We start from the raw sequence: 22,661 nt of genomic DNA, 5'->3' as shown, positions 1-22,661 counted from the left end.
GATGTCAAAAGTGAGGACTGGGTATTCTCAGGATCATGCTAGGGGATCTCTCCTGAGTGGTGCATAGGAGGACAGGCTTTTCTTTCTGCAGACTGGGGCTGAGCAGACAAATTCTGGTGGAAGTACAGATGGGCTACCATGGCTACAGGATTCCCAATGACTGCAGCAACAACTTGGCCCCATTTCTTCTCCAGCTGCTCCTTGTGTGCTGCTGGAGTGGGAAGGCTGCGGAGGAGGTGTTGAGAGGACTAGCAAGGTTCCAACGTGTCTTTACTCCACTCACCTAAGCAGTGCCTCACCGTCTGCAGTGCTGTTTGTACCCATGCTAGGGGAGTGTGCAATGTATATATGCTACACACCACCATAAGTGCAGACATAGCCTATGAGGTGTCTCTCCCACATGCATACCTGGAGATAGTAGCGGGAGAGGCAAGAAGAGAGTTCCCCATCCAGCAGCTTGCACAGTTTTATCAATAATGCACATTCAGAGAGGGGCTGAACATTTTAACAAGTAGGGTTGGCCTCAGCACTTTGGGGTGAGTTGTAAAACAGTTTTTCGCTGTCTCACTCCCAAATGTAACCAATTTCTGTCTGTCCTGATTATCACACCACTGTACACCGGGCATAAGGCTTTAAGTGAAGATTAGTGTGCTGATTTTTTAGGATAGCCCAGAAACTTAGCTGGCTCATACCTAAAATGTGCATGAGAGAGAGAGATTTAGTGCCCACAGCCTCCTGCTATAGAAGTGGAGTACAGCAGCATGTTCCTTCCGCTCTCTGCAGTCGGTTTGCATCTTAAAGGCTAAATTTGCAAAGGAAAGAGCTAGAGGCTTCCTTTATTATTAAAACTGAGACTATCCTTTACAGAGCCCTAGAGTTGGCTCTGTTAACAAGGGGCTTGTGTGAGCCTCCACAAATCCCCTCAGTGAGGACAGTTGAATTCTGGTCACACCTGTGACAACATATATGTATGTTTTATTAATCTTTCTTGGTGACTTATTCAGCAATTTTAAACAAGGAAATAAGGGAGAGAGGAATAATGTTGTGAGGATAAACACAAAACAAATGAAATTGCTGAATAAGGGTAGCCTAGATGCCCCTAACAGATATTCTGTATTCCGATAATCCCCTTATCTTTGTTTGTTTGAACCACTACACATACTTCAAGAAACCAAACAAATGCAAAATTTACAAGAAGATATTAGGAGAGAATTTCAAGGCACAGTAAGCCATCCGCATGTCTTCTGGCATTGTGATTTTTGGTCCAAGATTAGAAATCTGTTGTAGGAATTGTTCCCAGATCATATCCCATCAGCCCTGATTACCTTGATATTGGGAAAATGTCCTGGGGGACTTATATTGACTAGAATTGTTTGCAACAGCTGCCAATAACTGCAATTCTTTAGTATTACAAAAGCAATCTCCCTTCCCAGGAATATGATTTACAAAAATAAAAGAACGGACAAAGACAGGAAGAATGACATTAAACTAGGGGCACGTCTTTACTACGGAGCTAAATTGGCACTGCTCCCATCAATTTCTGTACTCCACCTCCCCGAGAAGAGTAAGGTAAGTTGGTGGGAGAGCACCTCCCATCGACACAGCGCGGTGTAAACACCGCGGTAAGTGGATCTAGCTACATCAACTTCAGGTACATTATTCATGTAGCTGAAGTAGCATAACTTAGATTGATTTACCGCAGTAGTGTAAGACTGGTCTAAGACTCATCTCCAAACTAAGGATCCAGTCTTGCAAACTTTTTCTCACGGGGTAATCCCATTGAAGTCAAATGGGAATACTTGCAGGAGCAAAAGTTGTAAGATCGTACAACTTAAATTTAAATTATATCACTGCACTGAATTTGGGCCCAGTTCAGTACTTCTTTCCCAAGAAAATCTCCCATTGAAGTCAATCGATATTTTTTGAGCAAGGAATATTGAATTGTGCCCATTACTTTTGTCATGGATATCTACCATTTTGTGCATTCCATATTACACTGAAACCTTCTCTTTCTTGCTTGTGAACAAACATTTTATGTTTTCAATTATCAGAATTACATTTAATGAAAAGTTAGGTCCTGATCTAGCAAACCTTATTCATAGGAATAATTACTACTCACATGATTTCAATTGAATTACTTTCTTGAGTAAGAATATGTTGTTTGAATGAGGGTTTGCAGGACCAGATCCTTCATAGCTTAAACATATTCTCATTGACATCCATTTCTGAAAATGATGTTGAGGAATAAACCTTACTTTAAAGCTTTAATGCAATTAATGTTTTTGTAACAACTGATATAATTCTGTTTTCAGTGATAACTTGTTGTAGTTGACTATGATGTAAAGCTCCCTGCAAGCTGCCTTCAAAAATCCTCTATTAGGCACAGTGAGAGAAGCTGTATTAACTAGCATAAAGCATCTCTCACAAATAGTGTGAAAATATGAGAAAAAAAGACACATTAGTTGCGTCTTAATTTTAAGACCTAACTAATTCGGCTACAAGATATTGTGCTCAAAAAAATTTAAAATTCCTACCTGGTATCATGAAAGAAACAAACTGATTCATTTCAATAATTTTGCATCAGAAAAAGAGTCAGATACAGTAGTCAGTCTAATAAGTGATTAATAGCTAAAGTGAGCTGCTGGCACTCTATTTCCTATCTCCTGCTCTGTCTCCTCTTTAACACTCAGGTAACTGTCAAAAATGGACCTAGCTATTATAGATGACATGGGGTAAATGCCTTCATGTTGTCCTCCAAAGGTTAAGGTTTACCAACCTCAGTTGGAAGCCACAATCTCCAATAACCATTAATCCACTAAACTCCAGTACGAGTGAACATATTTATGGCTGCAGTCACTAAAGGGTGAAATAAAGATTAGTTTTTAGTTAGGAACGCAAAGCTTTTTAGATCAATACAGACCCACTGCTGAAATCAATCTAAAGTTTGGAATTTTTAAGTAAAGATTTACTGGGCTTCCTTGTACAGTTAATTTTCCAAAGGGGGAATAGTCTCAGCAGTGCTACATAGTAATCAAATTGAGTAAACACTTGTCAGTTCGTAAACTGACCTCAGTTATGCACATAGCAAATGAGTGTACAGTAATAAAAACACCCCATAATGTGTATAGTAAATTTGCCAATAAACAGGTAAAGCCAAAATGAACATATAGACTAACATGATAAAATATTAGTAGCTACATTTGCCTATTTGAAAACATAAATAATCAATAGACATTAATAATGAAGTTGTTCATGCGTTTCTTTATTACTGTGCATATTAAGTGTTTCAATTATTTCTACTTAGTTTAATAGATAAATGTATATGCACATTTTATGCATGGCTTTGAAAAGAATGTGGGTTTGCTCTTCAAAACAAAAGCTACTGTTTAGATGAAAGAACAAGTGGACTGGAAATACACAGCTTGTTATACCCCTCTGCTGTTCATGTTTGATGCATGTATACAATTTATTATGCAATTTCTTGAGATTTGACAAAGTAATTGTCTGGCAAACCATAGCTTTAATGATTTTTTTTTCTGCTTCATACCAAAGGTCTGAAGGTATTGTACAAAAATGACTTAATAGATCAGTGTCTATAAATGCTGTTAATGCATATTATATGTGCAGTGGTGATCCAAGTTATTTTCTGAGTTACCGCACAATATGTTGTGAGATTCCATGTGGTAAATTCATTTTAGTCCACGGAGCTACTGCATGAAATCTTATGATATGTTGAACTGTAACTTCCAACTTGGGTCACTGCTGTATCTTTAGCCTATAACTGTCACTAGGAGATCTGTGAGTAGACCTAGGGCAGTATAGAGCCATAAGTGTTATAGCAGCACCACTTAAGTTGAAAACATGCCAGAATTTCCATTATTAATTCCATTTTCAAGGGTTTGTCTCTCAGCAGTTAAAATCCATTCAGGTCTGAGACCAAAGTCTGAAACCAGCTGCAATATATATATTTGCTTTTAATCATATTCACTGTAAATCCTTGTAGCTGTTCTTAAGATAAAGGAGGACAGATATTCTTATGTTTTATCATTTTAAACACTTTTACAGGTGCCTATAACTAAAATATATCTAATTTAGAAAATGAAATTCCCTAGCAAAGGGCTGTTCTTCATTCTTCTTATCTCTCCATTATACTGTCAATAAAACATGATTGGCTAGATTCATAGCTGCTGGGAGTGGGCACAATTCCATGTAAGTCAATAGGGTTGTAACCAGTACACTAACAGTGAACTTAGACATTGTCTCTCAGTTAGCCGTACGGGGCTGAAGTTACAAGTCAATTCATTTTGTCCAGTGTCAGTTCTCAGCCCTAAGGCATTTGGAAGTTTTACTTACTGTTATATGTAAATAAATACATGCCATCGGGGAAGGTCTTGTGGATCAAGAATATTGTCTCATAGGTGGAGTGGATCAGAAAACCTTCACCAAGTGCACTTGAGTGGTTCTGGCAGCCAAATAAAAAATGAGATGACACTCTGGTACTATTAGCGAGAGCCCTGACAGCATGTATGATTTTATTATACATCATCTATGTTTTTCAGCATTTACATTCTAAAATATTTACATTTTTGTTTGCTTTTGTTCTCATTTTTAGATGAATGCATTGCTTAAGAATGATGCCAGATTGCTGGCAATGCTGAAGACTAAAGTGTATCCAGCGGTATAACACAAGCAGAGCCATATAAAATATTCTCCATTCCCCACTGAATCCTGTGAGGAACCATTGGAAAGATCTGGCAGGACACCTTCTAAAGATGAGAGGGTAGGAGAATCTCCATGCCAAATCAGATCTTGGGCTCCCTATTTATACTCCAGCAGGATGTCAATTAGTGCCAAATGTGATCATGTTTTCTGTTACGTGAACTAGAAACTGGACTTAGACAACCAATTCATCTCACATAGGCCCCGGTCAGCTATCAGACTGTAATTGCTTTTAGTCTCTACTGACTTGGGCCAGATTTGAACCAGCCACCTAGCTTGAAAGGCTCTGTATCCACCATCAATCACGTAAAACATCCAGTCCCCCATGCAATTTTGTTTCTCTATCTAATTCTTTTTTTAAGACAGAACATTCTACCTAAAGTGGAATGCTCAACCAGGACAAAAAAAAGCTAATTTCCTTGTTAATCCCCCACATTTCTGAGAGCGGCACAAAAACCTTAACAAACTAGCGACTTATTTTCCTCCTCCCACTCATATTCTCCCCTCATTCAGTGCGCCACTGACTAAGACTAAGGTGCATTTTTAAGTGAAATAGCTAACTCGAGTTACCAATCTCACTGTAAAATCCTAGTGGAGACAAGGCCCAGGTAATTTTTACCTCACTATAGCTAGTCAAGGTGAACTCCAGGTGAGGTTATAGTGTTGACCTCAACAAGCATTGGCAATAAAGACATAGTCTAACAGTGCTTCAAGACTGCTGGGAAAGTAATGATATATAATCTCAGTCAACAGAGCTCCTCCCTCTGCCAATGGAAAGAGGTTGTGCTATTTAAACACAGCCCTGCATTTTCTTTATTTTGTTTTTTATGCTTATGTTTAACTTATGCCCCCATCACTGTGTTAATGAATAAATATCTTAGTGGTCAAAGTTACCGCTACATTTTATTTTATATCATGATATCCTCAAAAGTCAATCAGCAGTCAACCAATTCTCTGTGCTAGATCTCAGAGGAGGGGCCAGGCAATTCAAATGAGGCACTGAGGGAAGTGGTACAATTGTTTATGTGGTGTTCCTGCCATCTGACTCTGAAAATCATTGTGAGTTTGGGAGATAAGGAATGGAAACAGATTTGCAATCCCCTCACAAATAACTATTAGCATTCCCTTGGGGGTTGTGATCAATAGACTGAGAATAAATCTAAGAAATAAATACTATCCGAGTAGGAAGACTCACTCCAAGTACAACTACTGCAATCCAGCTGTTTTCACAACTTCTAGAGCCTACCCTTGGTCTACAAGCACCTCCTTCATCATGCATCATAAGCATTGTCCTACCATGAAGATGCATCAGGAAATGAAGCAATTGAGAAAGAACATTGTAATATTCTGGGGATCTGTCCTGGATTCCTGGCAGGACTTTGGGACAACCAATTAAGAGACTGTCTGCCACATATCACTAAAGAATCCCTTCCCCAGTTTCACAATGAGCCCAGTGCAAGTTTTAATCAGTCCTGGGTAAATGCACATACAGGCTCCAGTTCACGAAAGTAGCCTTATTCAGAAAAGCACTTAAGAATGTGCTTAAAGTTAGGCATGTACTTAAATGTTTTTCAGAATAGAAAGAGACTTAAGCACAGTCATGTTTCCCTGAAATGGGGCCATAGTGCAGACACAATTACTAAAACTTATATTATGTATCTGAGTGTATGAGCTCCCAGTCATCTGATACACAACATGTAAAGGAGCAATGGTTAGAGGGCTTTTATTTACAGCATGACTCTGTGCAAAAGGACTTGCTTAACCTACCTTGCCTTTTGACTGTAATTTCCCCAAGCTTAGCTACTTCCTTTAACAGTTCTGAGTTCTGCCCCCAAAACTATTTGTGACAACTCTTTTAGATGCAATACATCTAAATTGTTTTTCAAAAACTATTGGTTTTCTAAACACATTATTCACTTAAAACACTTTATTTGCTCCATCTTGATTGCACATCAGTGTAATCTCACATGAGTGACTAATTTTTGTCTGACTTGCTCTAAAGGTTAGTGGGGGGAAATTTGTGGTTGACCTTTGCACAATTTATTGCTTTTAGGGTCAAAACCGGTCCTTCTGGTGCACCCACAGCTCCCCTAGACTTCAATTCAAGCTTTGGAGACACAGAAATACAAGACTGAGTACTAGATGATATCATGATTCTTTGTAATATGGTATCAATAAATTTCTGCTCTGTTTATATTCAGTTATAGTAACAATACTTTTCTACTTAAATATGTATTTATAATATTCAGCACCTTTTCCTGGAGGATCTCAAAGCACTTGACAAACATTAATTAACTAAGCCTTATAATACCCCTGTAAAATGCTGTAGAGTATTATTATACCCATTTTAAACACAAGTAAACTGAGCACAAAGCTGCTAAAAATTAAATGATTCACCTTTGGTCAGGCAATGAGTCAGTGTCAAGAATAGAATCCAGATATCCTAACTGACAGTCCTCTGTTCTAACCACTTCTTCCTTCCATACATTTTTAAGATGCCGTTATTTGAAAATGGATTAACAAGGTTTGTCTGTGTATAGACATATACAAATATGTCTATACAGAGAGACAGGTGAGGAGTGTCATACCAGATATATTTTCACAGTCACAATTTAACTCACATGTAAAAATGCACAAAGTGGTATATTATATAAAGTTATCTGGACTAAGTGGTAATATTACCAAGAATATGTCTTCCATGCTGTAGTGCTAGGTGCTGTCCAAACATGAGATATGACACTATCCCTGCCCTGAAGAACTGATATATCTTGTCTGTTTATTTAAGATTGGAGAGAGTGAATTTTAGTTTCCTATAATGAGAAATCACATCTACATGGGGTTGATACTACCAACTAGTCATGTCTGTCCTGCCATTTTCAAAGCAATAGTGGCAGAGATGCAAGTTGCTGATTGTGCTCAGCAGCCCGAGTCAATCACACAAAGGCAAGTTCTGTACATTGTAGCCTATAGGATTAACCTGCTTGCTTGCATATATATATCTTTTCTTATAGTTTAAGTATCTGGTTTATTGTAATAGGTTTATAGATTTATATTAAAGTAAGTTTGGCTGTAATGCAAGAGACCTACAGGTCAAATCCTGTATGTTAAGCTAAGGCAAAGTTAGCATATCTATATTAAGACCTTTTACCCAGAAAAGTAAAGTTGACCTATCGCTTGTTACCTAAATAGATAAGTATCCACACATATGTCAAGGATCTTTTATCTAGACCAATAGACAATGAAGAATGGCATGGGGGGGGTTCAGTTTGTACCCACAGACTTAACAGACACACCATAAGGAAACTTATGTCATCAATACGCACATATATACTAGCCTGGAGTAAGCATACCCTAACATTTTGGGGGTGAGGAATGAAATTTGGGCATAGGAGGAAGGATTTCCAGCACTTGTACCCTATAAAAGAGGTGACCCACCTCGCTAGAGTATTCTTACTTATTCTCACTTACTTCCTCCACTCTCCCTATTATATCTATCTACGATGACTGCTATTATTAGTAGGCTGTATTGTTCTTCTTAAACTTTACGTTTCAAGGGAACTAGGCTAAGCTTGGGTTCCCTACGTTTTATTCTTAGTTTATTAGATTTTGATTTTAAGTTTAAGTTAGTCAAGTAAACCCTAAATTAGATGTGATAGTTCTTAGCATTAGATTCTTTAAGCACTGCATCCCTCACTCAAGAATTGAGTAACCTGAACTGCAAGGCTGGTCCTGTGTCTCTTACCACCAGGTTATCGAGGAAGGGTGTGAGTATATTAACCAAAGCTTTGTAGCATATAATACTATATTATCATATGCATCTTTTGAATGGCAGCAATGCAATTGTAACTTTGTAACTCTAGTTATTTTACCATTGTTGGGATTTTGTGGTTCCCAGTGAGTCTGATGCTGGGTAGAATCAAGGGACTTCGATTCGATGCCATTCAATTCAATTCAACAAGGCTTTATTCAATACGTGCACAAGGAGAGCCCCCAGTACAAAAATCAGGCAGAGTCCCTCCAGCAAGGAGCCCCTCCTCTTGCTATTTTATAGCACATGGCACTTACATAACAAGTTACATAACATGAACCTCTAACCAATCAGAGTTAACCTTTCCATATTTGGGTTTGTTTATCACATGCTCATAGTTCTCCATTCCACATGCTGAGCTCAACCCCCTCCCCCTGGCCTTCTCTAGAATGTTCCCAGGGTGGTGAGCCACAGCATGCTTCCCTATGCATAAGCATCCTGCAAACCACATTTTATCCAAAATGAACACAAGCATACCCTTCACCATTTACTTACTATTTCATTGATTTTAATAAAAAAAGTCTTTATGACTATATCTGTCTCAGTGTGAGCTTCCTGTCATAACCCTGAGAGTCCTTTGTAAATTCTGTGGAGCCTGATTCGGGACAAGAACTTTTATCTGCTGATCAAACAGATTGGTGAACCTAAGACCCATACTATTAATATTAATAATTAATTACTATTAGTAGTATTAATTAAATAAATAAAATAAAAATTAAATTGAGAAATTAAATTAATATTATTAACACACCTTAAATCAGGCTACAAACTCGAACAATGAAGTAAGCTAAAATTCAGTTACCACCACCAGCTTTTACAACAAAAAGATAGGTGTTTCAGATTGATACTCACCTTTGTTCTTTATTAAGATCCTGTGCAAAGAACACCTGCTGATTTTTGATCTGTATGATGGTGTCTATCGCGGCATGAGTCTACTACAGCAATAAAATATGTAAAAATTAAAGAAAACTGAGCACAAATTGAATATAGAGCTACGATTCAGTTTACACACATGCATGTTACAGGGAATTTTAAAAACCATAATCCTTTTTAAATGAATTTGTATTGAAAATATTTACCTTGGTCAGTTACTGAGTTTATTGTTAATTGGGAGTTTAAAGACAGGGCCCTATTTTGTCATGTTAATGCTCATGAAGATCATCTATCTCCTCCTTCCTATACAGCTTGTGGGAAGTGGCGGTGGTGGTGGTGGTGGCGGTGATGTGGGGTTCAGCTGCATCTGCTGCACAATGTTCCCTTTCACAAGACTGTCAGAGAACCCTCCATTGGTTTAGTAACCCACATGTGAGGAATGAGGTGAAATGGAGGAACAGAGGTTGGTGGACAACATGTATTAACCTCCCTTCAGCAGCCAGCAGCAAATCTGCTGAGAAGTTAACAGCCTGAGGCAGAGCCCTCCATTCTGTGCAACTCTCATGTGGGGCCGGGGCGCTGCCCAGTTGTTGGCAAGAAGGCTCAGGAGCTAGTGTGGAAGCTCAGAGCCAGCAAGTAGATGAGTCTGATCTTCAGTAAATTCGCTGAAATCTGTGATGTTCTCAGGAGATCTGTAAGTTCTGGATGGCCACTCCCCTGCTCATTCCAGTGGGTAAGGAGAACACCCCCTCCTCCTTTTTTGGAACAAGTCAGCAGTTTGGCTCCTTTTCCATGGGAGGAGGCAGTTTTGCCCAAAGAGACAAACAATAACTTTATATTTCATAGACATGAGGGGTAAAACTTTAAAAACTCCTGCACCATTTAGGAGCCTAAATCCCCTGGACTTTTGAAAATGTTACCCAATTTGGTTTAACTCGTTTTTTTCTCTTGCAAAGACTCTGATAGCTGAAGGTATGACACTGGCAGACCAGATGCCAGTTGATGCCATGGCTTCACTGAACACTGACAAATGCATAGCTGGAAATCAGTCTGGCTTTTCTGTGAGCTAGTATAGTTAAAAATAGATATTCATGTTCTAAGAATATGTTCAGTGTTTAGATTTTATGGAATGCTAGTAGGATGCTTCATGTATTAATTCTACTTACAATAGCTGCATTGCATGGTATAACAGCAAAGAGTCCTGTGGCACCTTATAGACTAACAGACGTATTGGAGCATTCACCCATGAAAGCTCATGCTCCAATACGTCTGTTAGTCTATAAGGTGCCACAGGACTCTTTGCTGCTTTTACAGATCCAGACTAACACGGCTATCCCTCTGATGCTTGCATGGTATAGTTATTTTGAGTATTTGCATTGTAAACTTCTTTAATTGTGTAACTCACCAAACAGGAAAAGAAGCATTAATTAAGGGAAAGTGCTTGTCCTGCATACAAGATGGTCCACTGAAGGCAAATGAGGCATTGTATAGCATCAAAAGATAGAGGCCTTGTTGACTGCATTCCTCACTCTCTCCAGGAAGAAGAGGCCTGCGCATGAACTCATCCCATCAGTTTGGATTCTGAGGTGAAGGAAATAAAAATTCTTGACACAGAGAAACTGGGGCAAAGATTCCTAAACATAAGCAAGAGATCCCCATGCTTTGTATCCTAAAGGATATATAGAGCTGCTTATTACAGATGCTTATATTACCTTTTTAAATCTAAGATGTAACTCATTTGTATGTATATGTTTCCTGTTTTAACCTTGCAAAAAACTCTCATTTTTTTCCCCTACTTAATCAATCTTTAGTTAGTTTATTACAGGAATGGCTACAGGCATTGTCTTTGGTTTGAAATCTGAGTACAAATGGCCTCAGGTAAGTGACCGGTCCTTTGGGACTGGAAGTAACCTGAATATTGTTGTTATTTTCGGTGTAAAGTGACCATCTGTCACATAGCCCATCTTGCCTGGGTAGCAAGATAGACAGGAATGCCCAAGGGGACTATCTGTGATTCCATACTGTTATAGTGGGGTTTAAGACTGTTACAGTGGTTTAAGAGTTCACATTTGTTACTGGGTTGGTGAAATCTAATTACGGAACATTCAACCAGTTTGTGAGCCACTTCAGACAGCATGAGAGAAGGTTACACATTTATAATGCGTAAGTGGCCAAAGCTCATTTATGGAAATAAGATTAAGCTTCGTTTTGATATTGGTTTGGGTAGCAAAGTGAAAAACAAAACAACAAACCATGGTGTTTTCCACTGAGCAAAGCATTTCAATGTGTTAGTGCTAGAAATCTGCAAGATGTTGGCTGGGTCAGTCAAAACCTTCAAAGACATCTTTTTGCAACATATAGCGTGTCAGAGTATGTAACACATCATTTAATGAAGAACTATACAAAAAACTACTGGGATTATTTACAGCCATTACAGCAGTAATATAGTAAAGTTTAACAGCATAAAGATGATATAAAAATTGTTCTTCTCATCTACCACAATTTAGTGACACTTCACATCCAGGGAAGGCAGCACTGTACAGAGTAGGAAAGAGATTCTTGCTCTAAAAGGAGGGAGCTTTTTGATGAGAAAAAAAAAGAAAAGATATAGCAAAGTAGATTTTTCTTTTGTATCGCCAAAAAAGCAAGTTAAAGTGAGAACTGTCCTGAGAGTTACAGTCCAGCTTCTTTCAGTATCAGCATTTCAAGATCTTGGTATCTTTTTGCAAGTTAAGGAGAAAGACAATGAGGGCTGCCTTTCAAGAAAACAACCTTAGTGTTTATTTTAATGATAAGAATCCTGTTACTAGCTGGAAAGAGTGGTGCTTATGGATTTCACACCAGCTAAAACTTTCTGTAAGTGCTCTTCAGTCTCCTTTCATGTACATTTCATTCAAGGACATACCTTGCTGCACACCCCCCTTGAATAGAGACTTGACAACAGAAGAACAGAGCTATAAATGTGAGGGTGCAGTATATCATGAGATAAAGTGTGAAGAACATGTCCTCTACCAAAATGCCCCTTGGTGTAAGAAAAAAGCCAAAATGCTAAAAGAGAACTCCCTCCAATTGGTAATTCTACAAAGGAGTCAAAAAACCATGAGCTGTGCACGTTCCTAAGGCATCAGATCTGGCAGAAAGTTGAAAGGTTATGTTTGTGAAATAGCAGCTGCTTTCCTGCCATTTGATTCAGGTTTCTGCATTGCAAAGTCTCCAAACCGAAAGACAAATCTGACAATATGCTAATCTTCCAATAAAAAAAAATGTGACTTCTGAACCCTTATCTGTTGAAGAGCTGACAGTGAAGTTCAGAGACGGTTGTCTAACCACACAAAACGATAGAGAAAATATGCCTTCAAACAAGATCATAAATCTTGAATAGTGCAGGGGAACAAATGTAAAGGGAACGATTTACCACTAATACCATTTACTAGCCTCACTTTCCTCGTCTCCTGTCTACCTCACCCCCAGCCCCATCACACATGCAAGGACAGAAGATGTAACCTGTCAAGCCAATAACATAAATGCAACGTTGGGGGAGAAAAAAAGTGACAATATATTATTGTGTATTAAGATCAGACGTTATTTCCTTCCCATCCAGGGGCAAAATACAACTATAGTGCAACCTGAATAGAACGGTATATACACAGACACACACAAAAAGTTTGCATATTGCACAAGGCGCTTGAAGATCATAAATCTATGCATGAGAAAGATGTAGTGGAAATTTTGGGGGGGATTAGAGTTTATTTTTGTCATCTCTGTGAGACAGCTACTCATTCATCCAGATCACAGCTAAGAAAAAAGCTGGTCACAGAAATTAGCAGTTTCAGCTCAGCAGCAAAGTCGCCAGCCTGTGAAGGCAGAGAGAAATTGACTAATTAGCAATGCGCACTAAAACTTGACGGTTCTTTATAGAGAGAGAGGGAGAGAGGGAGGGAGGCAGAGAGGAGGGGGGGTAGCTTTTTCCCCTTCTTTCTTCCAAAGATGTTTGAAATCGCAGTCATTTACGCTCGACAATTTTTACAATAGCCTTGAGCCATAATTTTGCGAGTCTCTCCAGCATCCATCCCCCTGTATGGTCTCTCTCCACTGGCCATGCACGACCGTTTCTCTCCCCAACCGTGGATTTCCTATTACTCTCGTTACGACTCACTGAGCCCCAGGCCCAAGGATAATGATGTGTTGTTTCTTGGTAGCATAATTTGTCACACGTACATTTTTTCTTCTTCTTCTCTTGCAGAAAGCTCTGCGCTCTCTCTTTCTCTCTCTCTCTCTCCTTCTCCCTCTCCTACATTTTCTTGCTGTTGCTAATTCATGGTGATCAAATGATGTACGACAAAATAAATTGTAAAGAGTGACTGCTCCGAGTTGGGAACCAGAAGGTTGGGGTTTTTTTGGAAGGAGCGATCAAACCTTTAAAAAGGAAGGACAATTGATTTTTTTGGGGGGGAGCTTAAGTGAACCTTTACTTTGGCCGCTGGTTGTGGAGCAGGTAAGTTTCTGGCCTTGTGTCTAGCCGTCTGTGTGTATTTTCTTGTGTCTTCTGGTTTGTTTGTTGTTGGGGAGGAGCGGGGTGTATTTGTGTGTGTGCTGGCGGGGAGGGGGGGAGTTGTGTAACAAACGCCTTTGGAGAATAAACTCCAATTGCAAGAAATGGGCAAACGAGGAAGAAAGAAGGGGAGGGAGAAGGAGGAGGTGGAGTGTGTGTGTGTGTGTGTGTGGTGGGGGGGGGGGCGGGAGAGAATTGACCGGGTCCACTTAAAGGGAGAGGCTCGTGGAGATTTCTTAAACCCCTGCTGGAAAGGCGAAGTGGGGGTGGGGGGTTCAGCCGGAGGTGGGCAGGGAAAGTGGCTCGGGGGACACCCCCCAGTAAATAAGGAAAATATAAGGAAAGCAAGTGCTAGTGAGGAGTGAGCGGCCGCGCGGCAATGGAAGGAGCCGGGCCCGGGAGGGTCCCGCCGAGGAGGGAGAAGAGCAGTGGCGGGCTCAGCTCTCTCGGAGGCGGGATGTGGCCAGCCCCGGCCCCCTTCTCTCCAGCCCGCGAAGGTGCCGTACAGGGTCCCACGCGGCGCCCTCAGCCCCGGCCCCAGGCGGCTCCTCCCGGCGCAGCGCGGGGTCTCCGGGAGTGGCGGGGGGCAGGTGCCAGCGGCGCCCCCCGGGCTCCCCCCGACTCGAACTTCCCACAGTTCGCGGAGTTAAAAAGCGGCGGCGCCTCCTGCCCAGAGGCGAAGAAACCAGAGGGCAGGACAAGCCCAACCCCCCTCCCCCTCCGCCCCCAATCCCGGGGGCTTCCTCCTCCGCCTGCCCAGCGCCAGGCTGCCAACTCCTGCCGAGCCGCGCAAGTGGCGCGGCGGGAGCGCGGGGCAGCGCGAGGCTCCCCCCCCCCCCGGGGCCACACAAACGCGCGCGGGCTGCAGCGGGGCTAAGCGGAGCCCGGCGCTGTAGAGCCGCGAGCAGCAGAAGGGAGGGAGAGCAACAGGCTGGGCGGGGGCCGCCGAGGCTGTATCACCGCGCTGGGCTGACGGGGGAGGGGGTTGTGGTTTTTCTCAGGGCATCGCTAGTTTCTCAGGGCATCGCAGAGTTTTCACATTTGGAAACAGCCCCCAACTCCTCGCTCCTCCCCTAGAAACAAGCACGATTTTCAAATGGGGGGGGGGTTCCAAGCCGCGCGCCTCCCTGCCCCTCTGCTTCCTTCTGCTCCCTCGTTACACAAGTCCTGTGCATGGAGGACAAAGCCCCCGCGCCAGGCACCGGCCCCAGGAGCGTGTGCAGCCTCCAGCCCCCAGGTGCACCCGGCGCCAGCTTGCTGCTGCTGCTGTGCATGGCTTTAAGGCCGTTGCTCTGGGGAGGGGGCGGCTGAGTGGAGAGTCTTTCGCTGCAAACATGCACATCTAGCAATGATGAGTGCTCCAGGCCTGCTGTAAAGCTCTGTGTTTATTGTTGTCCCCGTCCCTCCCCTGCCCCCTTTGCCCAGGTTGGAGGAGGGTTTAAAGGCAGGTGCGTTGAGGCTGCTCGCCATGTCCAGATCCGGGGACAGGACCTCCACCTTCGACCCCAGCCACAGCGACAACCTGCTGCATGGCCTCAACCTGCTGTGGAGGAAGCAGCTCTTCTGCGACGTGACTCTGACGGCCCAGGGCCAGCAGTTCCACTGCCACAAGGCCGTGCTGGCCTCCTGCTCCCAGTACTTCCGATCCCTCTTCTCCAGCAGCGGCGGTGGCGGGCACCCCCAACCCCTGGCGCTGGGGCCGGGCGCTCAGGACGGGCTGGGCCTGGGGGGACCCCCCAAGGAGCAGCAGCAGGAGGAGCCAGGCACCCCTTCTTCCTCCCCAGAGGACAAGCTGCTGGCCAGCCCCAGAGCCATCAACAACCTGGTGTTGCAAGGCTGCTCGTCCATCGGGCTGCGCCTGGTGCTTGAGTACCTGTACACGGCCAACGTGACCCTGTCCCTGGACACGGTGGAGGAGGTGCTGTCGGTCAGCAAGATCCTGCACATCCCGCAGGTCACCAAGCTGTGCGTGCAGTTCCTCAACGACCAGATCTCGGTGCAGAACTACAAGCAGGTGTGCAAGATCGCCGCCCTGCACGGCCTGGAGGAGACCAAGAAGCTGGCCAACAAGTACCTGGTGGAGGACGTGCTGCTGCTCAACTTCGAGGAGATGCGCGCCCTGCTCGACTCGCTGCCTCCCCCTGTGGAATCGGAGCTGGCGCTCTTCCAAATGTCCGTGCTCTGGCTGGAGCACGACCGGGAGACCCGCATGCAATACGCCCCGGACCTCATGAAGCGCCTCCGCTTCGCCCTCATTCCGGCCCCGGAGCTGGTGGAGCGGGTCCAGTCGGTGGATTTCATGCGCACCGACCCTGTCTGCCAGAAGCTGCTGCTGGACGCCATGAACTACCACCTGATGCCCTTCAGGCAGCACTGCAGGCAGAGCTTGGCCAGCAGGTAAGGGGGGAGCTGAATGGAGGACAGTGGCTGGCAAGTGGGAGGGGGTGGGGGTGATTCAGCCGCAAACTTTAGTGATTTTCAATAAATGCCTGTAGGGGTAAAAGTTGAGTTCAACCTGAAAAGATCCAACAAAGGACGAGAGCTGGGGCGAGGAGCATGCAGAGGGGAGGAGGGAGCTCCCTCTCGCACACCCACTCACTGAGCTGCGGGTGGGGTGCAGACACAGCCACAGGTATCAGATATAAAACCCACAATCGCATCAGAGAAATACCAAGTGTATTACACCCCAAAGGAGCAAAAACGTGGGTAGTGTTGTTGATCCATTAGTTATGGTCTGCGCGGTCAGTTTGATATGGAGTGATTGTGCTGTGCAGCTAACGTTTCTGGACGGTTTTGCTGTAGCCCGAGCTAGCTGTACCTCTTTGTAATATTTTAACCTACCTTCGTCTCCGGTAAAGGACTTTGGATAATGAAGTGTCATATCTCTTCAGTGTCATCTTGTTCAGTACAAATCAGACAAAGATGGAAAGGAAGGATTGCAGTGCTACCCTTTACCCCAGCCCTGCCAAACAAACTTTTCTTGTTCCCTCCCCTTTTCTCAGTGATCAGAGAAGCTGCTGATGCCGAAGCTGATGCTGATCTAATATCTGAGAGAATAACGCTTCTGTCTTTTCAAATCTCCCCATTAATTTATGAAGCTAGGACACGTTTAACGGGAAACTGACTACGGTAAAGAGAGGGAGGGGTAATTTCCCACTGCACACCACTGTCAGTGCTGGGTGGCTGGAAATACAGCAAAGTGGGAAAGATACTACGCTGTTTTCCAGACACTACAACGCCGTATAGTTTGGTATATGTGTAGCTATCCATTTACAAAACTGTTTTTAGAGGTGTGTATTGCAAACAGGATTACGATTTAGTAGCTGCCTCTTAAAATATAATGTGGGAAGAAGACTGTATGGGAAACAGGCATGGTTTACTAGCGTCAGTTTTAAATCCTATTATGAGCTCCCTGGGCTGTTTGCATTAGGAGTTAGTATCTTGTGAGCTTCCCATCTTTCTGTTGTGGTAATCATCACAACTCCATAAGATATCACACCTAATCCATAGCATTAAAGTGTAAGTGTTAGATTTGACCGTGCATGTAAAGATTCATGACTTGAGAAGTTCTTGTAATTATTATAGATCATTTCCCCCCAATTTTCTCTCTTTAAAAAAGGGGATGCATCTTCAATACAATACATTTTAAACTATAATACATATACTTAAATCCCATTAATTGATTTTTGTAAGAATTGCAGTCATACTTGTTCTGATATTATTGATGTTCAGATAAATTACATATTATGCATCAAAACTTGTGACTTCATAATGTTTATATCTATGACATCTCAGTTATTTTCGTGTTAATGAGGTAATGAATCGTGATGTAGAAGATTGACAATGTGAGGTTCGTGTCAGGAGGTGAAAGCATACCATATAGTTTAATGAGTAGTTAGTAAATGGAAACTAAATTAAAAGGATATTTGAAGGGTTTAATTTTTCTTCTCTTACAATAGGCATGTACTTCATTTTGTTCAAAAAATGAAATGATATAAAGCAAATGTGGAGACACAGTATTACAAAAATCAATGCATGTTTAGAAGATTTTGCTCTGCATTATAACTATTATTAATATTAAGTGGGCTATTATTAATACCTGGTATTAATAGGAAAGAGTGGTATAATATTAAGATTTTAAATGACATGATATTTTACTGTTAATGCAGAATATTTTTTGAAAATCTAATTTTAATATGTACCCAGATGATTTAGCTTTAGAAATACTATAAGTGCCTTCCTTTATTATCTCTGTTTTAGGGTTTTGTTTGCACCCATCACCAAAGTATCTAAATGATTCCTATTGCTAGATACTGGAATAAAAAATGAATACAAACATTTGCAGCAAAAAGTATTTCTGGTAAATATCCTTAGATTTCAACATTCAGAACAGTTGACAAAATGCAAAATCCACTACCTGTTTCAGTCCAGATTCTGCACACCACCCTGGGGCATGCTGGGGCTCATGTCCTGGTGGATTGCTGAGATACCAGGCTGTTTGGTTCAGTGAAGATACCTTCCAGCTTCACTGGTCCATATCATTTGAAGGATATGTAGTGGTGTTCTGACCACTGAATGCTTACAAGTGTCATGGATGCTGTAAGAATCTGATACTCCTGCTGCTGGAAGCAGTCTTTTCCTTTAAGCAGGAAAGTACATAAAGGATTGTACTTAATAGACTTAAATTGGCTCCTAAATGGCAGTTGTTTAATTGGCTAAGAGAGACTAAGAAAATCATATTTTAATTTCAAATAGGTCTGGGTATTGTTGAAAATATTCCAGACATCCCTTTATTAACTTTAAAAGGTGAATAACACACTGTCACCTTCTCAACTTTAACATACGTGTAGAAACAGTGTTGTAACTAGCTTCTGTTTTGTTTTGAGCATCACAAGTGGTAGGTCAAAAACATTTTAAATCTAATTTTACAAACATACATACAATCTTCCATGAAGTGTTAAATATTAAAGTACCAAAACAAACTAGGATACAGAATGCATTTTGTGTATTTTCATATTTGGGTCTGGATTGCAGAGCACAGAATTGATAATACTCATTCAAGATCCATTGTTGTGTCTTGATGATCTTAAGGTCACCTCATTGTTCCATCAGATTGTACTAATCCGCACATGCCTTTAAAAATCCAGATCCCTCTCTCTTAGCTATACTGGCTCTGAAGTTCTGACAAGAGTGAAAACTTATCTACTTTACTGACTAAATATGACTCAGAATACATACAAAGCATTGGTCTATTGAGTAAGAAGTACTGTTTTACCTAGTGAAATGAAATAAATAAATAAAGGCAAACTTATACACCTATCCAGACAAGCTTTTGCTGTCTGCTATGTATATATTTGCTAAAACTATGATCTCTGATAGGCTTAACATTCAGTAAAAATGTTATTTTTAAGAAAAAAGATATGGCAACATTTTCTGGAATTATGAATTTGAAAAATAATATCTAAAAATTACTGAACAGTAAAATAAATGGATGAAAAGAAATATTTGTAGGATTGTCAAAGTTCACTATTGGTTTCCTGGGAGCAATAAAAACCTTAATAGATTAGAACTTCAAAAAAATAATAAAAGATTGTTCAAAAAGGATTCATGGGTCTTTAAGAGATAAGCTACTCCCTGTGTACACTAAAGTTTTTAATCACTGAGAAGTAAACAGCACAGTGACATAGACATCTGCTTGGTAAGCATAGAAGAAATTGGGAAGATCACACACAAACTAAAAATTCACCTGATAACTTTCTTCCTTACTTAAAACAATACCTTTGTCTCTAATGTACTACTTGAAAATTATAGCACACAACTACTTTGGGATTTGACCTACTCACATTTCTTAAATTCTCACCAAGTAGGAAGAGTAAATATCAGAAAGCTTAACATATGGTTGTTTTGCCTTCAAAAGTAACTACATAAAAATGGTACCATCTTACTTAGTAGAGATGTCCCTTGAATGTGTTCTGAGACATATCTATTTACTTTACTGCCTAAAATAAGTTTTCACTCTTTTCAGCACTGCAGAGCCAATATAGCTATGGGAAAGGGAACTGGATTTTATTCTGGCTCATGCAGAAGGAACAGAATTATTTACTGAGTTCCAAATGCAAAATCTGTATTGTTGCTGATGCGTGAGCTAGAAAGAGTCCAGTTTGACTTTCATGTTGGATTTTCAGGAGTCTCAGTTAGTAAAAGAAAACAGATTTCCACGTATAAACCAAGCAGATTCTTTCTGGAAGCCACAGAGACAATAAAGATGGAACCCCATCATGACTTTTTTTTGTAAAGTTACCTTTCAGACTACAACTAAACTGTAATTTTTAAGAAAGTTTAAGAGTAATTTTCCCATTAAACACAGTGATATGCTAGCGGCTTGATCCTTCACGGTGCTGAATAATTGGGCTCTGATTCAGCAGAGCACTTAAGCACATACTTAACTTTATTCTGATATCCCTTTTACTAATTTTGCACTGGTCACTTCTTTGATTTCTTTGCTCCTGATATAGACCCTGGTTCAGGTAGGTACTTAACTATATGCCCAGTGGGATCACTCACATGCTTAAAGTTAGTCACATAGGAGAAATTTTGGATCCACCGAAGTCAATGGGAATTTCACCATTGGCTTTTCTTACTGAATCAGGGCCTTACTCTGGCATAAGTGAGAGCAAAATCAAGCCAACTCTTTTTTCTGGAACTATGTGTATATGTGTGTTTGTACCATATGATAAAGAGGATAGTACATAGGTTGCTGTAATAATCTCTATACAAATATCCAGAGGTCTGGTAATACAGGGCCCAGTTTTCTGCCACTGAAATCAGTGGAAAGACTCACATTGATTTTAGTGGAATTGGATCATGGCTTTCCATTGACTTCAGTAGGCTTTGGATCAGGCCTTACGTGCCTGAATTAATATCTGTAAATTGTACCTGCAACAGGACTCTCTCAACTGAGCTGCCGAATAGAGACTGACATTGGAGGCTGCAGGGAAATGAACCAAAGAACTGTAGTCAGTTTAATCCTAATTAGTTTCAGTTGCCTTATGTGCATCCATTTGTGCATCCAAAGTGTAAGCATAGGTATGTTAATATATCCAAGACAGAGAGGAAAGATTAAATATCTGACCATTGTGGAAGGGGATACTGAGACTCCAGCAGGACTGCTACTTAAACAGTAGGTCAGGACAATTCTTCAGGGGGATCGTTATTAGACAGATGAGATGATGAAATGCTTCACAACTACAGTGGGGTTAAGTGCTATCCAGTTTCTAGGCCCAACTGTACTGTGAGCAAGGAGAAACACATCATCTCCTACAGCATTCCAAGGACTGTTTTGATGGTCTCCAGTGTGTGGACCATCAACGAAGTATAGGCTATTTATTTTTAAAAAGCCCTTTTCTGAATCTCTGATCAAGTCCTCTGCTAAAGAGAGTTTTTAACCAGATCCTCTGATCCCATTATTTTAGCAGAAAAATAAAATATCTCCCTGGGAAGGCGCTAATGAGAGTGGAAATCTCTTAACAGGGTTACTTCTCAGTCATTCAGTCTGGAAGAGGCTGGATGTGCCTTTACCCTCTACCACATGAAACCTGCTGTGGGGCCCGCTCACAAACTTTGAGGATTCTTAGGAGGTCCACCTGAGTCATTCAGTGAGGCCTTCTCCCCATAGTGACCCATTCCTTGAGAACACTGCTCTAATTACAGTTGCCCCCAGAAATTCACCTAAAGGAGGAGCCCCATCAGTGAGGAGGCTTCGTGGAACAAGCAGAGGCAGGCTGTATTATCTTTTACATGTTAGTACTATGGAGCCAGAGGGAGGAGGATGTGCATGTTCCCCAGCCGTACTGGTGTTCTGAGTGGGATTGCCCACCCCCAATCCATTCTTCTGCTGCCCTTTCCCCAACATGCATCCCGATCCCCTGGAGGGCAGAGGTAAGGATGGCTGAATGAGGATAGCCTCATGCACATGTTTACTTCTGCCCATGGATCTTGAAGGCAGAGAAGTTTCTCAATGGAGGAAGGAGAACGCTGAAATTCTGAATCTGTAATTACTGGCTATTGTAAATGAAAGGTCTGCCTCAGTAGAATCATTCAATTCTGTATTCAAAAGAGTGATAACCAACCTGGATATTTCTGAGGAAAAGCTGAAGATAGAAAATAAAATCAACAGCTAATGTTTGTCCCCAAGAAAGAGATCTGAGTTCTGTTAAACACACATTGAGGGAAAATCCCAATAAAAATAAGATCACTATTTGATAGTTCAGGTAAGTCTTAGAAAATGCAGCGAAGTCCCTCTCTATCCCAAAAAGTGAATGCAGCTTCATCTCTGACAAAGGCCATGTTTATTATTGTACAACAAGATGTCTTCTCAAAAGAAGAAACATATGGGAAGTTAGTGGGGCCCCTTAGGAGAAATTTTGAGCTGGAGTCCACTGTAGAAGTGGTTGGGAATTTTTCAGCAAAATGGTTTTTTCTCTGGAAAATGCTAATTTGTTGAAACCAAAACTTTTTGCAGGAATGGGTTAGTTTCAATTAATTCCTCTACTCAGAAATCCACTCCACTCCACTTAAAATCAAAATAAAATGTTTTGATAGTCTCTAAACAAAGATTTCAAAATGATCAAAATGACTTTTTGTCCATATTCAGGGTGGGAACAATTTTGAAATCTGTCTGATAAACCATTTCCCTTCTAGCTCTACTCA

The 22,661-nt window shown here is 41.4% G+C and overlaps 1 protein-coding gene across 4 annotated transcripts in view; it reads left to right on the top strand.

Annotated features, from left to right (window-relative positions):
* The first annotated feature begins 14,268 nt into the window (after positions 1–14,268).
* Positions 14,269–22,661, top strand: part of KLHL14 (kelch like family member 14) — an 81,799-nt gene continuing 73,406 nt past the window's right edge. For 3 of the 4 annotated variants that reach the window (XR_005593398.1, XM_039521923.1, XM_039521926.1), the window contains exons 1-2: positions 14,269–14,449; positions 15,378–16,349. Coding sequence is in view for 3 of the 4 variants with exons in the window: in XM_039521923.1 (XP_039377857.1) it covers positions 15,421–16,349 (929 nt within the window). In the remaining variant the exon portion in view is untranslated. Of the gene's footprint in view, positions 14,450–14,931; positions 16,350–22,661 lie in introns of those variants that run through there. The other variant, XM_039521925.1, reaches the window with a different exon arrangement.

The sequence above is a fragment of the Mauremys reevesii genome, linkage group 2 (genome assembly GCF_016161935.1).
Source record: "Mauremys reevesii isolate NIE-2019 linkage group 2, ASM1616193v1, whole genome shotgun sequence".
NCBI classification, from domain to species: domain Eukaryota; kingdom Metazoa; phylum Chordata; order Testudines; family Geoemydidae; genus Mauremys; species Mauremys reevesii.
The sequence above is the reverse complement of the archived record's forward strand: the minus strand, read 5'-3'. Positions and strand labels throughout refer to the sequence as shown.